A 14,977-nucleotide genomic window follows, 5' to 3' on the forward strand; every position below is an offset into this window, starting at 1 on the left:
GTGCTTGGTGGTGGGTAAAGGTGGAGACAAGGGATGGTGCTTGGAGGTGGGTAGGGGGTGGAGACAAGGGATGGTGCTTGGAGGTGGGTGGGGGGTGGAGACAAGGAATGGTGCTTAGAGGTGGGTAGGGGGTGGAGCCAAGGAATTGTGCTTGGTGGTGGGTAAAGGTGGAGACAAGGGATGGTGCTTGGAGGTGAGTAGGGGGCGGAGACATGGAATGGAGCTTAGAGGTAGGTTGGGGTGGAGACAAGGTATGGTGCTTGGAGGCGGGTAAGGGGTGAAGAAAACTGATGGTGCTTGGACGTGGAGACAAGGGATGGTACTTGGGGGTGGGTAGGGGGTGGAGACAAGGGATGGTGCTTGGAGATGGGTAGGGGTCAGAGACAAGGACTGACTTTGGAGACGGGAGTTCCTGCACATAATCTCTGAGAAAAAAAGCCCTGATTAGATCCTATAACATAAAAGTTCTTTAAAATTAAGTCAACCTATTACTTAAAATGTGAAATTACTGAGAACGTGCTCTCATCAACTTTAACTCGCATTAATAATCATTTTAGAATTCACCAATCAAATTATATTTATTAATATAGACAGATACATCTACATAGATATTTGATCCCACAACTAAAATGGCATCATTATTTATCTTTCTGGAAGGCGGTGGGTGACATCTTCTCTCTCTTGAAGAGCGATGGGTGATGGGTATCTCGGGTATCTGACACTTTAGGTTGTTTTGGATACTTTCTCCCCCTCTGGTGTCTGTGGTTCCTCCTCACTTAGTGACCACACTATTCTCTAATGATATAACGGCTGGTGGGAGGAACCACTACACTCCGCAGGAGACAAGGATTCCAACAAACCCAACATGTCTGATCCCAGCAGTGTGCAGAACAAAAATTAAATCCACCATCCACCTAAGGCCTCATGTAAACTGCTGCTGGTAAACGGACGTTCAGAGACAGTTGGCTGCTTTTTTCAGCTGCCCCTGAACTCATCCAATGTTATCTTATGTGTACATGTACACAGGTTTGTTTAATGTTGTTTGTAGGCAATTGCGTTTATATGCTTTTCTTTAAAGGCAAAAAAATGAGTTCAGATGCCGAAGTTTCTGACGTTTCAGATGCCAAACGCTGCTAAACGTGGTACCCGCATTTAGCCGCGTTTCGCTTATAGGCGTTTTTCATTTTTGGCTATTTTGAAAAAAAAAAAAAAAAGTTTTTTTTTCAAACGCATCTAAACACAAACACGGCATGTAAACGTGGCAAAACTGATGTTTTGAATGTGGGTTTTTATCTGTCAAGTTAAATCGTTCAGGAGAGGTTGTAAAAACGTCCCGTGTACATTAATAATGTTCATTCTCAATACATTAGCAAAATACTACAATTAACAATAATAGAGATAATGCTATAACTACTGGTAACCCAGCGTTGCTCCATACTTATTAGTGGATAAATGTTTTTGTATTCAGGTCAGGTCTGAACAGAATTATGTAACATTTTGGGAAAAATATACAAACAAGAAGTCCAGAATTTGAGGCTATTAAAGCAAAAACCTCCACAGCCACCATGTATTTTCCTCTGGTACTCAGATAGGCCGGGATCATGGCAATCCAGACACTGCAGAACACCAGCATGCTGAAGGTGATGTACTTGGCTTCATTAAAACTGTCCGGTAATGTCCTGGCTAAAAAAGCGATAATGAAACTCACAGCTGCCAGAAGCCCCATATATCCCAGGACAGAGTAGAAGCCAATAACTGAACCCTCATTACACTGAATGATGACCTTCCCCTGATAAGAGTGAGTGTCCCGATCCTGGAAGGGAGGAGAAATAGACAACCAAGTGACACAGATTAAGACTTGAACCAGTGATAAGACACAAATGATAAAAGTGGGTAGTTTGGCTCCCATCCATTTCCTCCAGGGACTCCCAGGTTTGGTGGCTTTAAAAGCAATACACACCATGATACTTTTGGCAAGTAGAGAAGAGACAGCAACTGAGAAGATGACACCAAAAGAGGTGACACGGAGCATGCAGGTCACATCTACTGGATGGCCGAGGAACAAGAAGACACAGAGGAAGCTCAGCATGATGGAGACCAGGAGAAGATAGCTCAGGTTCCGGTTATTAGCTTTAACAATGGGGGTGTCCTGGTAATGTATAAATATCCTCAATATTAAATCAGTCAGAAGACAACAGAGAATGGAGACAGCCGAAAATACTACAACAATGGTATCAGTGTAGGAGAGAAATTCCACCAATTTTGGAACACACCGATCCTTCTTCTCATTTGGCCACTCTTCATCAGGACATTTCATGCAGTTTTTACTGTCTGCAAGAAGAACAATACAAACACAATGAACATCGGGGTCAGAGTTTCAATTAGTACATTTTAGGACTTCACGAAATGAGATTGGCCGTCACTACATCAGGATTGATCGATTTTCACATATACAATATATCCCATAGTCTGTAGACTCTATAACTTTCACACAAATAATATACACTGATGTAGGGTATTTTCACCAAAGAAATGGAACAGAATACATTTTGGTCTAAATATATTAAGAAAGATTTTTTTTTAATTTTTTAACAGAAACATAGTTTCATAGTTAGGTTGCCACCCCTCTGTCCAAATATTCCACGTCCACAGCCACCCCTCTGTCCAAGCATACCACATCCACCACCACCCCTCTGTCCAAGTATACCATGTCCACAGCCACCCCTCTGTCCAAGTATACCATGTCCACAGCCACCCCTCTGTCCAAGTATACCACGTCCACTGCCACCCCTCTGTCCAAGTATACCATGTCCACAGCCTCCCCTCTGTCCAAGTATACCACGTCCACAGTCACCCCTCTGTCCAAGTATACCACATCCACAGCCTCCCCTCTGTCCAAGTATACCATGTCCACAGTCACCCCTCTGTCCAAGTATACCACGTCCACAGCCACCCCTCTGTCCAAGTATACCATGTCCACCGCCACCCCTCTGTCCAAGTATACCCCATCCACAGCCTCCCCTCTGTCCAAGTATACCATGTCCACCGCCACCCCTCTGTCCAAGTATACCCCATCCACAGGTTCCCCTCTGTCCAAGTATACCACGTCCACTGCCACCCCCTGTGCAAGTATACCACGTCCACAGCCTCCCCTCTGTCCAAGTATACCACATCAACAGCCACTCCTCTGTCCAAGTATACCACATCTACAGCCTCCCCTCTGTCCAAGTATTCCACAGCCACCCCTCTGTCCAAGTAAACCACATCCACTGCCACCCCTCTGTCCAAGTATACCACGTCCACTGCCACCTCTCTGTCCAAATATACCATGTCCACAGCCAGCCCTCTGTCCAAGTATACCACAGCCACCCCTCTGTCCAAGTATACCATGTGCACCGCCACCCCTCTGTCCAAGTATACCACGTCCACAGCCTCCCCTCTGTCCAAGTATACCACGTCCACAGCCACCCCTCTGTCCAAGTATACCACGTCCACAGCCAGCCCTCTGTCCAAGTATACCAAGTCCACAGCCACCCCTCTGTCAAAGTATACCACGTCTACAGCCACCCCTCTGTCCAAATATACCACGTTCACAGCCTCCCCTCTGTCCAAGTATATCATGTCTACTGCCACCCCTCTGTCCAAGTATATCACATCTACAGCCACCCCTCTGTCCAAGTATACCACGTCCACTGCCACACCTCTGTCCAATTATACAACATCCACAGCCACCCCTCTGTCCAAGTATACCAAGTCCACAGTCACTCCTCTGTCCAAGTATACCACATCAACAGCCACTCCTCTGTCCAAGTATACCACATCTACAGCCACCCCTCTGTCCAAGTATTCCACAGCCACCTCTCTGTCCAAGTATACCACATCCACTGCCACCCCTCTGTCCAAGTATACCACGTCCACTGCCACCTCTCTGTCCAAATATACCATGTCCAAAGCCAGCCCTCTGTCCAAGTATACCACAGCCACCCCTCTGTCCAAGTATACCATGTCCACCGCCACCCCTCTGTCCAAGTATACCACGTCCACAGCCTCCCCTCTGTCCAAGTATACCACGTCCACAGCCACCCCTCAGCCCAAGTATATCACGTCCACAGCCACCCCTCTGTCCAAGTATATAATGTCTACTGCCACTCCTCTGTCCAAGTATATCACATCTAGAGCCACCCCTCTGTCCAAGTATACCACGTCCACTGCCACTGATCCTGGAAGGGAGGAGAAATAGACAACCAAGTGACACAGATTAAGACTTGAACCACTGATAAGACACAAATGATAAAAGTGGGTAGTTTGGCTCCCATCCATTTCCTCCAGGGACTCCCAGGTTTGGTGGCTTTAAAAGCAATACACACCATGATACTTTTGGCAAGAAGAGAAGAGACGGCAACTGAGAAGATGACACCAAAAGAGAAGACACGGAGCATGCAGGTCACATCTACTGGATGGCCAAGGAACAAGAAGACACAGAGGAAGCTCAGCATGATGACCAGGAGAAGATAGCTCAGGTTCCGGTTATTAGCTTTAACAATGGGGGTGTCCTGGTTATGTATAAATATCCTCAATATTAAACCAGTCAGAAGACAAAAGAGAATGGAGACAGCCGAAAATACTACAACAATGGTATCAGTGTAGGAGAGAAATTCCACCAATTTTGGAACACACCGATCCTTCTTCTCATTTGACCATTCTTCATCAGGACATTTCATGCAGTTTTTACTGTCTGCAAGAAGAACAATACAAACACAATGACCATCGGGGTCAGAGTTTCAATTAGGACATTTTAGGGCCTCACGAAATGAGATTGGCCGTCACTACATCAGGATTGATCGATTTTCACATATACAATATATCCCATAGTCTGTAGACTCTATAACTTTCACACAAATAATATACACTGATGTAGGGTATTTTCACCAAAGAAATGGAACAGAATACATTTTGGCCTAAATATATTAAGAAATATTTTTTTTTTAATTTTTAACAGAAACATAGTTACATAGTTAGGTTGCCACCCCTCTGTCCAAATATTCTACGTCCACAGCCACCCCTCTGTCCAAGCATACCACATCCACCGCCACCCCTCTGTCCAAGTATACCATGTCCACAGCCACCCCTCTGTCCAAGTATACCGTGTCCACAGCTTCCCCTCTGTCCAAGTATACCACGTCCACTGCCACCCCTCTGTCCAAGTATACCACGTCCACTGCCACCCCTCTGTCTAAGTATACCACGTCCACCGCCACTCCTCTGTCCAAGTATACAACATCCACAGCCACTCCTCTGTCCAAGTATACCACGTCCACAGTCACCCCTCTGTCCAAGTATACCACGTCCACAGCCTCCCCTCTGTCCAAGTATACCACGTCCACAGTCACCCCTCTGTCCAAGTATACCATGTTCACCGCCACCCCTCTGTCCAAGTATACCACGTCCACAACCTCCCCTCTGTCCAAGTATACCACGTCCACTGCCACCCCTCTGTCCAAGTATACCACGTACACAGCCTCCCCTCTGTCCAAGTATACAACGTCCACTGCCTCCCCTCTGTCCAAGTATTGCACGTCCACCGCCACCCCTCTGTCCAAGTATACGACATCCACAGCCACCCCTCTGTCCAAGTATACCACGTCCACCGCCACCCCTCTGTCCAAGTATACCATGTCCACAGCCTCCCCTCTGTCCAAGTATAGCACGTCCACTGCCACCCCTCTGTCTAAGTATACCACGTCCAAAGCCACTCCTCTGTCCAAGTATACAACATCCACAGCCACTCCTCTGTCCAAGTATACCATGTCCACCGCCACCCCTCTGTCCAAGTATACCATGTCCACAGCCACCCCTCTGTCCAAGTATACCATGTCCACCGCCACCCCTCTGTACAAGTATACTCCATCCACAGCCTCCCCTCTGTCCAAGTATACCATGTCCACCGCCACCCCTCTGTCCAAGTATACTCTATCCACAGCTTCCCCTCTGTCCAAGTATACCACGTCCACTGCCACCCCCTGTCCAAGTATACCACGTCCACAGCCTCCCCTCTGTCCAAGTATACCACATCAACAGCCACTCCTCTGTCCAAGTATACCACATCTACAGCCACCCCTCTGTCCAAGTATTCAACAGCCACCCCTCTGTCCAAGTATACCACATCCACTGCCACCCCTCTGTCCAAGTATACCACGTCCACTGCCACCTCTCTGTCCAAATATACCATGTCCACAGCCAGCCCTCTGTCCAAGTATACCACAGCCACCCCTCTGTCCAAGTATACCACGTCCACAGCCTCCCCTCTGTCCAAGTATACCACGTCCACAGCCACCCCTCTGTCCAAGTATACCACGTCCACAGCCACCCCTCTGTCAAAGTATACCACGTCTACAGCCACCTCTCTGTCCAAGTATACCATGTTCACAGCCTCCCCTCTGTCCAAGTATATAATGTCTACTGCCACCTCTCTGTCCAAGTATATCACATCTACAGCCACCCCTCTGTCCAAGTATACCACGTCCACTGCCACACTTCTGTCCAAGTATACCACATCCACAGCCACCCCTCTGTCCAAGTATACCAAGTCCACAGCCACCCCTCTGTCCAAGTATACCACATCAACAGCCACTCCTCTGTCCAAGTATACCACATCTACAGCCACCCCTCTGTCCAAGTATACCATGTCCACAGCCAGCCCTCTGTCCAAGTATACCACGTCCACAGCCACCCCTCTGGCCAAGTATATAATGTCTACTGCCACGCCTCTGTCCAAGTATATCACATCTACAGCCACCCCTCTGTCCAAGTATACCACGTCCACTGCCACACCTCTGTCCAAGTATACCACATCCACAGCCACCCCTCTGTCCAAGTATACCAAGTCCACAGACACCTTTCTGTCCAAGTATACCACGTCTACAGCCACCCCTCTGTCCAAGTATTCCACAGCCACCCCTCTGTCCAAGTATACCACATCAACAGCCACTCCTCTGTCCAAATATACCACATCTACAGCCACCCCTCTGTCCAAGTATACCATGTCCACAGCCAGCCCTCTGTCCAAGTATACCACGTCCACAGCCACCCCTCTGGCCAAGTATACCACGTCCACAGCCACCCCTCTGTCCAAGTATATAATGTCTACTGCCACCCCTCTGTCCAAGTATATCACATCTACAGCCACCCTTCTGTCCAAGTATACCACGTCCACTGCCACCCCTCTGTCCAAGTATACCACATCCACAGCCACCCCTCTGTCCAAGTATACCAAGTCCACAGCCACCCCTCTGTCCAAGTATACCACGTCTACAGCCACCCCTCTGTCCAAGTATTCCACAGCCACCCCTCTGTCCAAGTATGCCACATCCACTGCTACCCCTCTGTCCAAGTATACCACGTCCACTGCCACCTCTCTGTCCAAATATACCATGTCCACAGCCAGCCCTCTGTCCAAGTATACCACAGCCACCCCTCTGTCCAAGTATACCATGTCCACCGCCACCCCTCTGTCCAAGTATACCACGTCCACAGCCTCCCCTCTGTCCAAGTATACCACGTCCACAGCCACCCCTCTGTCCAAGTATACCACGTCCACAGCCACCCTTCTGTCCAAGTATACCAAGTCCACAGCCACCCCTCTGTCAAAGTATACCACGTCTACAGCCACCCCTCTGTCCAAGTATACCACGTTCACAGCCTCCCCTCTGTCCAAGTATATAATGTCTACTGCCACCTCTCTGTCCAAGTATATCACATCTACAGCCACCCCTCTGTCCAAGTATACCACGTCCACTGCCACACCTCTGTCCAAGTATACCACATCCACAGCCACCCCTCTGTCCAAGTATACCACATCAACAGCCACTCCTCTGTCCAAGTATACCACATCTACAGCCACCCCTCTGTCCAAGTATACCATGTCCACAGCCAGCCCTCTGTCCAAGTATACCACGTCCACAGCCACCCCTCTGTCCAAGTATACCAAGTCCACAGCCACCTTTCTGTCCAAGTATACCACATCAACAGCCACTCCTCTGTCCAAGTATACCACATCTACAGCCACCCCTCTGTCCAAGTATTCCACAGCCACCCCTCTGTCCAAGTATACCACATCCACTGCCACCCCTCTGCCCAAGTATACCACATACACTGCTACCTCTCTGTCCAAATATATCATGTCCACAGCCAGCCCTCTGTCCAAGTATACCACAGCCACCCCTCTGTCCAAGTATACCATGTCCACCGCCACCCCTCTGTCCAAGTATACCACGTCCACAGCCACCCCTCTGTCCAAGTATACCAAGTCCACAGCCACCCCTCTGTCAAAGTATACCACGTCTACAGCCTCCCCTCTGTCCAAGTATACCACGTTCACAGCCTCCCCTCTGTCCAAGTATATCATGTCTACTGCCACCCCTCTGTCCAAGTATATCACATCTACAGCCACCCCTCTGTCCAAGTATACCACGTCCACTGCCACACCTCTGTCCAAGTATAACACATCCACAGCCACCCCTCTGTCCAAGTATACCAAGTCCACAGCCACCCCTCTGTCCAAGTATACCACGTCTACAGCCACCCCTCTGTCCAAGTATTCCACAGCCACCCCTCTGTCCAAGTATACCACATCCACTGCCACCCCTCTGTCCAAGTATACCACGTCCACTGCCACCTCTCTGTCCAAATATACCATGTCCACAGCCAGCCCTCTGTCCAAATATACCACAGCTACCCCTCTGTCCAAGTATACCATGTCCACCGCCACCCCTCTGTCCAAGTATACCACATTCACAGCCTCCCCTCTGTCCAAGTATACTACGTCCACAGCCACCCCTCTGTCCAAGTATACCACGTCCACAGCCACCCTTCTGTCCAAGTATACCAAGTCCACAGCCACCCCTCTGTCAAAGTATACCACGTCTACAGCCACCCCTCTGTCCAAATATACCACGTTCACAGCCTCCCCTCTGTCCAAGTATATAATGTCTACTGCCACCCCTCTGTCCAAGTATATCACATCTACAGCCACCCCTCTGTCCAAGTATACCACGTCCACTGCCACCCCTCTGTCCAAGTATACCACGTCTACAGCCACCCCTCTGTCCAAATATTCCACGTCTACAGCCACCCCCTGTCCAAGTATACCACGTCCCCTGCCACCCCTCTGTCCAAGTATACCACGTCTACAGCCACCCCTCTGTCCAAGTATACCACATCCACAGCCTCCCCTCTGTCTAAGTATACCACGTCCACAGCCTCCCCTCTGTCCAAGTGTACCATGTCCACAGCCACTCCTCTGTCCAAGTATACCACATCCACCCCTCTGTCCAAATATACCACGTCTACAGCCACCCCCTGTCCAAGTATACCACGTCCCCTGCCACCCCTCTGTCCAAGTATACCACGTCTGCAGCTACCCCTCTGTCCAAGTATACCACGTCCACAGCCTCCCCTCTGTCCAAGTGTACCACATCCACAGCCACTCCTCTGTCCAAGTATACCACATCCACCCCTCTGTCCAAGTATACCACGTCCACAGCCATCCCTCTGTCCAAGTATACCACGTCCACTGCCACCTCTCTATCCAAGGTTTACTTACCTCTTCATAAAAAGAAATCAGGTTTGTCTGTAAACTTCTGTCTTTCATTATCCCATGCTGTCTATGTGGTCTTTTATTAACCACTTCAGCCCCGGAAGGATTTACCCCCTTCCTGACCAGAGCACTTTTTGCCATTTGGCACTGCGTCACTTTAACTGTCAATTGCGCATTCATGCAATGCTGTACCCAAACAAAATTTGCGTCCTTTTCTTCCCACAAATAGAGCTTTCTTTTGATGTTATTTGATCACCTCTGCCTTTTTTTATTTTTTGCGCTATAAACGGAAAAAGACTGAAATTTTTGAAAAAAAATGATATTTTCTACTTTTTGTTATAAAAAAAATCCAATAAATTCAATTTTAGTCATACATTTAGGCCAAAATGTATTCGGCCACATGTCTTTGGTAAAAAAAATGTCAATAAGTGTATATTTATTGGTTTGCACAAAAGTTATAGCGTCTATAAACTAGGGTACATTTTCTGGAATTTACACAGCTTTTAGTTTATGACTGCCTATGTCATTTCTTGAGGTGCTAAAATGGCAGGGTAGTACAAAACCCCCCAAATGACCCCATTTTGGAAAGTAGACACCCCAAGGAAATTGCTGAGAGGCATGTTGAGCCAATTGAATATTTATTTTTTTTTGTCCCAAGTGATTGAATAATGACAAAAAAAAAATTACAAAAAGTTGTCACTAAATGATATATTGCTCACACAGGCCATAGGCATATGGGGAATTGCACCCCAAAATACATTTAGCTGCTTCTTCTGAGTATGGGGATACCACATGTGTGGGACTTTTTGGGAGCCTAGCCGCGTGCGGGGCCCCGAAAACCAATCACTGCCGTCAGGATTTCTAAGGGCGTAATTTTTTTATTTCACTCCTCACTACCTATCACAGTTTTGAAGGCCATAAAATGCCCAGATAGCACAAACCCCCCCCCAAATGACCCCATTTTGGAAAGTAGACACTCCAAGCTATTTGCTGAGAGGCATGTTGAGTCCATGGAATATTTTATTTTTTGACACAAGTTGCGGGAAAGTGACAATTTTTTTTTTTTGCACAAAGTTGTTACTAAATGATATATTGCTCACACAGGCCATGGGCATATGTGGAATTGCACCCCAAAATACATTTAGCTGCTTCTCCTGAGTATGGGGATACCACATTTGTGTGACTTTTTGGGAGCCTAGCCGCGTACGGGGCCCCGAAAACCAAGCACCGCCTTCAGGATTTCTAAGGGCGTAAATTTTTGATTTCACTCCTCACTACCTATCACAGTTTTGAAGGCCATAAAATGCCAAGATGGCACAAACCCCCCCCCCCAAATGACCCCATTTTGGAAAGTAGACACCCCAAGCTATTTGCTGAGAGGCATGTTGAGTCCATGGAATATTTTATATTTTAACACAAGTTGTGAGAAAGTGACATTTGTTTTTTTTTTTTTGCACAAAGTTGTCACTAAATGATATATTGTTCACACAGGCCATGGACATATGTGGAATTACACCCCAAAATACATTCTGCTGCTTCTCCTGAGTATGGGGATACCACATGTGTGGAACTTTTTGGGAGCCTAGGTTCATACGGGGCCCCAAAATCCAATCACCGCCTTCAGGATTTCTAAGGGTGTAAATTTTTGATTTCACTCCTCACTACCTATCACAGTTTTGAAGGCCATAAAATGCCAAGATAGCACAAAATCCCCCCAAATTACCCCATTTTGGAAAGTAGACACCCCAAACTATTTGCTGAGAGGCATGGTGAGTATTTTGCAGGTCTCATTTGTTTTTGAAAATAAAGAAAGACAAGAAAAATTTTTTTTTTTCTTTTTTCAATTTTCAAAAGTTTGTGACAAAAAGTGAGGTCTGCAAAATACTCACTATACCTCTTAGCAAATAGCTTGGGGTGTCTATTTTCCCAAATGGGGTCATTTGGGGGGGGGGGGGGGTTGTGCCATCTGGGCATTCCATGGCCTCCAAAACTGTGATAGGCAGTGAAGAGTGAAATCAAAAATTTACGCCCTTAGAAAGCCTGAAGGCGGGGCTTGGTTTTCGGGGTCCCGTACGCGGCTAGGCTCCCAAAAAGTCTCACACATGTGGTATCCCCGTACTCAGGAGAAGAAACAGAATGTATTTTGGGGTGTAATTTCACATATTCCCATGGCATGTTTGAGCAATATATCATTTAGTGACAACTTTGTGCAAAAAAAAAAAAAAAAAATTGTCTTTTTCCCAAAACTTGTATCACAATATAAAATATTCCATGGACTCGACATGCCTCTCAGCAAATAGCTTGGGGTGTCTACTTTCCAAAATGGGGTCATTTGGGGGGTTTTGAACTGTCCTGGCATTTTATGCACAATATTTAGAAGCTTATGTCACACATCACCCACTCTTCTAACCACTTGAAGACAAAGCCCTTTCTGACACTTTTTGTTTACATGAAAAAATTATTTTTTTTTGCAAGAAGATTATTTTGAACCCCCAAACATTATATATTTTTTAAAAAGCAAATGCCCTACAGATTAAAATGGTGGGTGTTTCATTTTTTTTTTTTTTCACGCGGTATTTGCGCAGCGATTTTTCAAACGCATTTTTTGGGAAAAAACACACTTTTTAATATTTTAATGCACTAAAACACACTATATTGCCCGAATGTTTGATGAAATAAAAAAGATGATCTTAGGCCGAGTACATGGATACCAAACATGACATGCTTTAAAATTGCGCACAAACGTGCAGTGGCGACAAACTAAATACATTTTTAAAAGCCTTTAAAAGCCTTTATAGGTTACCACTTTAGATTTACAGAGGAGGTCTACTGCTAAAATTACTGCCCTCGATCTGACCTTCGTGGTGATACCTCATAGGCATGGTGCAATTGTTTACATTTGACGCCAGACCGACGCTTGCATTTGACGCCAGACCGACGCTTGCATTCGCCTTTGCGCGAGAGCAGGGGGGGACAGGGGTGCTTTTTTTTTTTTTTTTTAGTATTATTTTTTTTAATCTTATTTTTAAACTGTTCCTTTCATTTTTATTTTTTTTTAATCATTTTTATTGTTATCTCAGGGAATGTAAATATCCCCTATGATAGCAATAGGTATTGGGGTCTATTAGACCCTAGATCTCTCCTCTGCCCTCAAAGCATCTGACCACACCAAGATCGGTGTGGTAAAATGCTTTCCCAATTTTCCAATGGCGCTGTTTACATCCGGCGAAATCTAAGTCATGAAATGCTCGTAGCTTCTGGTTTCTTAGGCCATAGAGATGTTTGGAGCCATTCTGGTCTCTGATCAGCTCTATGGTCAGCTGGCTGAATCACCGGCTGCATTCTTGGGGGCTTGTCTTGGGCAGTCTAGAGGCTACTTAGCCGCTAGGATTGCTTTTACATGAAAAGGATTGCTTTTACATGAAAGCCGACCGCTGGCTGAAAAGAATGATACCAAGATGATACCTAAACCTGCAGGCATCATTCTGGTATAACCATTCAAAGTCCAGCAACACACCAGTACGTTGCTGGTCCTTGTTGGGCATATATTGTAAACTTTTTTTTCATGCAGCCTGTGGGCTGAACGAAAAAAAGATATTGATCGGTGGGTATGCCCACCATTAGAATACCTCCCTTCATCCACCCACTTCTAATGATGGGCATACATGCACCGTTTATATATGCCGAAGCATGGGGGCATCCTCCCGCAAAAAGGCAGGAGCAAATCACTCCTCCACGCACTGCTGCCCCCACACTTTGGCATATATGCTGAAGTATGTAACTGTGGTGGTGAAATCACCTCCGACAGCGCTGGAGTCACGGCTTTATGTATCGTGGGAGCAAACGCTGTTGCTGTCAAGATAAATAAATTAGCTGAATGGCATACCTGAAAACAAAAAAATGGTTAAAACACAGTAAACTATAAAAAAATTACATACCTGAAAAGCAAACATGATAAAACATAACAATAAAACATTGCAGAATAGAATACAGTAAAAAAGAGCAGAACAATAGAGAGAAAATAGAGAGAGAGAGAGAACAATAAAACGACAACTATTTTTGTTTTTTTAATTTTATATTGTTTTGTGTATTTTTTTTTTTTTTTACTTTTTCTTTTTTTTTTTACATTTTTTTTTTATAACTGTAATGCCCCGTACACACGGTTGGACTTTGTTCGGACATTCCGACAACAAAATCCTAGGATTTTTTCTGACGGATGTTGGCTCAAACTTGTCTTGCATACACACGGTCACACAAAGTTGTCAGAAAATCCGATCGTTCTGAACGCGGTGACGTAAAACACGTACGTCGGGACTATAAATGGGGCAGTGGCCAATAGCTTTCATCTCTTTATTTATTCTAAACATGCGTGGCACTTTGTCCATCGGATTTGTGTACACACGATCACAATTTCCGACAACGGATTTTGTTGTTGGAAAATTTTATATCCTGCTCTCAAACTTTGTGTGTCGGAAAATCCGATGGAAAATGTGTGATGGAGCCCACACACGGTCGGAATTTCTGACAACAAGGTCCTATCACACATTTTCTGTCGGAAAATCCGACCGTGTGTACGGGGCATAAGTTTGAAAACTGTAACGGTTCCAGGTTTGGGTCTCTCAAAATGCGATGGCATCTTGGGAGACCCTGTGAAAGTGTGTCCTAGTCTGTGCAATGTTGTACCCTATGATAAAACTTAACTAGTGTATGGTAGTGCTCAAAACATTGACCAATGCAAAGACCAGGATTGCCAGGACAGGAGGGACAATAATAGCGGGTGTCACGCCTAAATCCGCGCTTTCTGCAGACACAACATTTTCTTTGGGGGGCTCGTTGGGTAGGGGTACTCTGGAGGACATAAGAAAAATGCCTCTCATGCAGCCGGCTTACTGCATCTGGTTGGGGAAGGTGAGGTGGAGCACCGTCTGGATACAGAAGGGCTCTGACGATCTCTTCCTGGAATTTAAGGAAGGATCCAGTCCGTCCTGAAGCTCTGTATAGCACATGAGCGTACAGCAAAGCCAATTGAAATAAGTATACAGACACTTTTTTGTACCAGCGTCTGGCCTTACGGGCAATTAGGTACGGCGCCAACAACTGGTCGTTGAGGTCCACCCCTCCCATATTTTGGTTATATTCGTGGACACAGAGGGGTTTCTCCACAACACCAGTCGCCGTAGTAATTTGGACCATCGTGTCTGCATGAAGGGAGGTAAGAACGAAAACATTCTTATTGTCCCTCCACTTCATAGCGAGCAAATTATTACACTTCAAGCAGGCTCTCTCCCCCAGCCCAAGACGGAAATCTACAAGCCGCTGGGGAAAGCCCCGGCGATTAGGTCGCATGGTGCCACATGCTCCAATCTGATGATCAAACAAGTG

General features: G+C 46.3%; 1 protein-coding gene across 1 annotated transcript in view; it reads right to left on the bottom strand.

Moving 5' to 3' along the window:
- Positions 1-608: 608 nt before the first annotated feature.
- Positions 609-14,977, bottom strand: part of LOC141129564 (vomeronasal type-2 receptor 116-like) — an 82,318-nt gene continuing 67,949 nt past the window's right edge. Inside the window, exon 4 of the mRNA XM_073617661.1 lies at positions 609-2,331. Within this exon, the coding sequence (XP_073473762.1) occupies positions 1,442-2,331 (890 nt within the window). The 3' untranslated portion in view covers positions 609-1,441. The remainder of the gene's footprint in view (positions 2,332-14,977) is intronic.

The sequence above is a fragment of the Aquarana catesbeiana genome, linkage group LG02, assembly GCF_042186555.1.
Source record: "Aquarana catesbeiana isolate 2022-GZ linkage group LG02, ASM4218655v1, whole genome shotgun sequence".
Classification (NCBI taxonomy): Eukaryota; Metazoa; Chordata; class Amphibia; order Anura; family Ranidae; genus Aquarana; species Aquarana catesbeiana.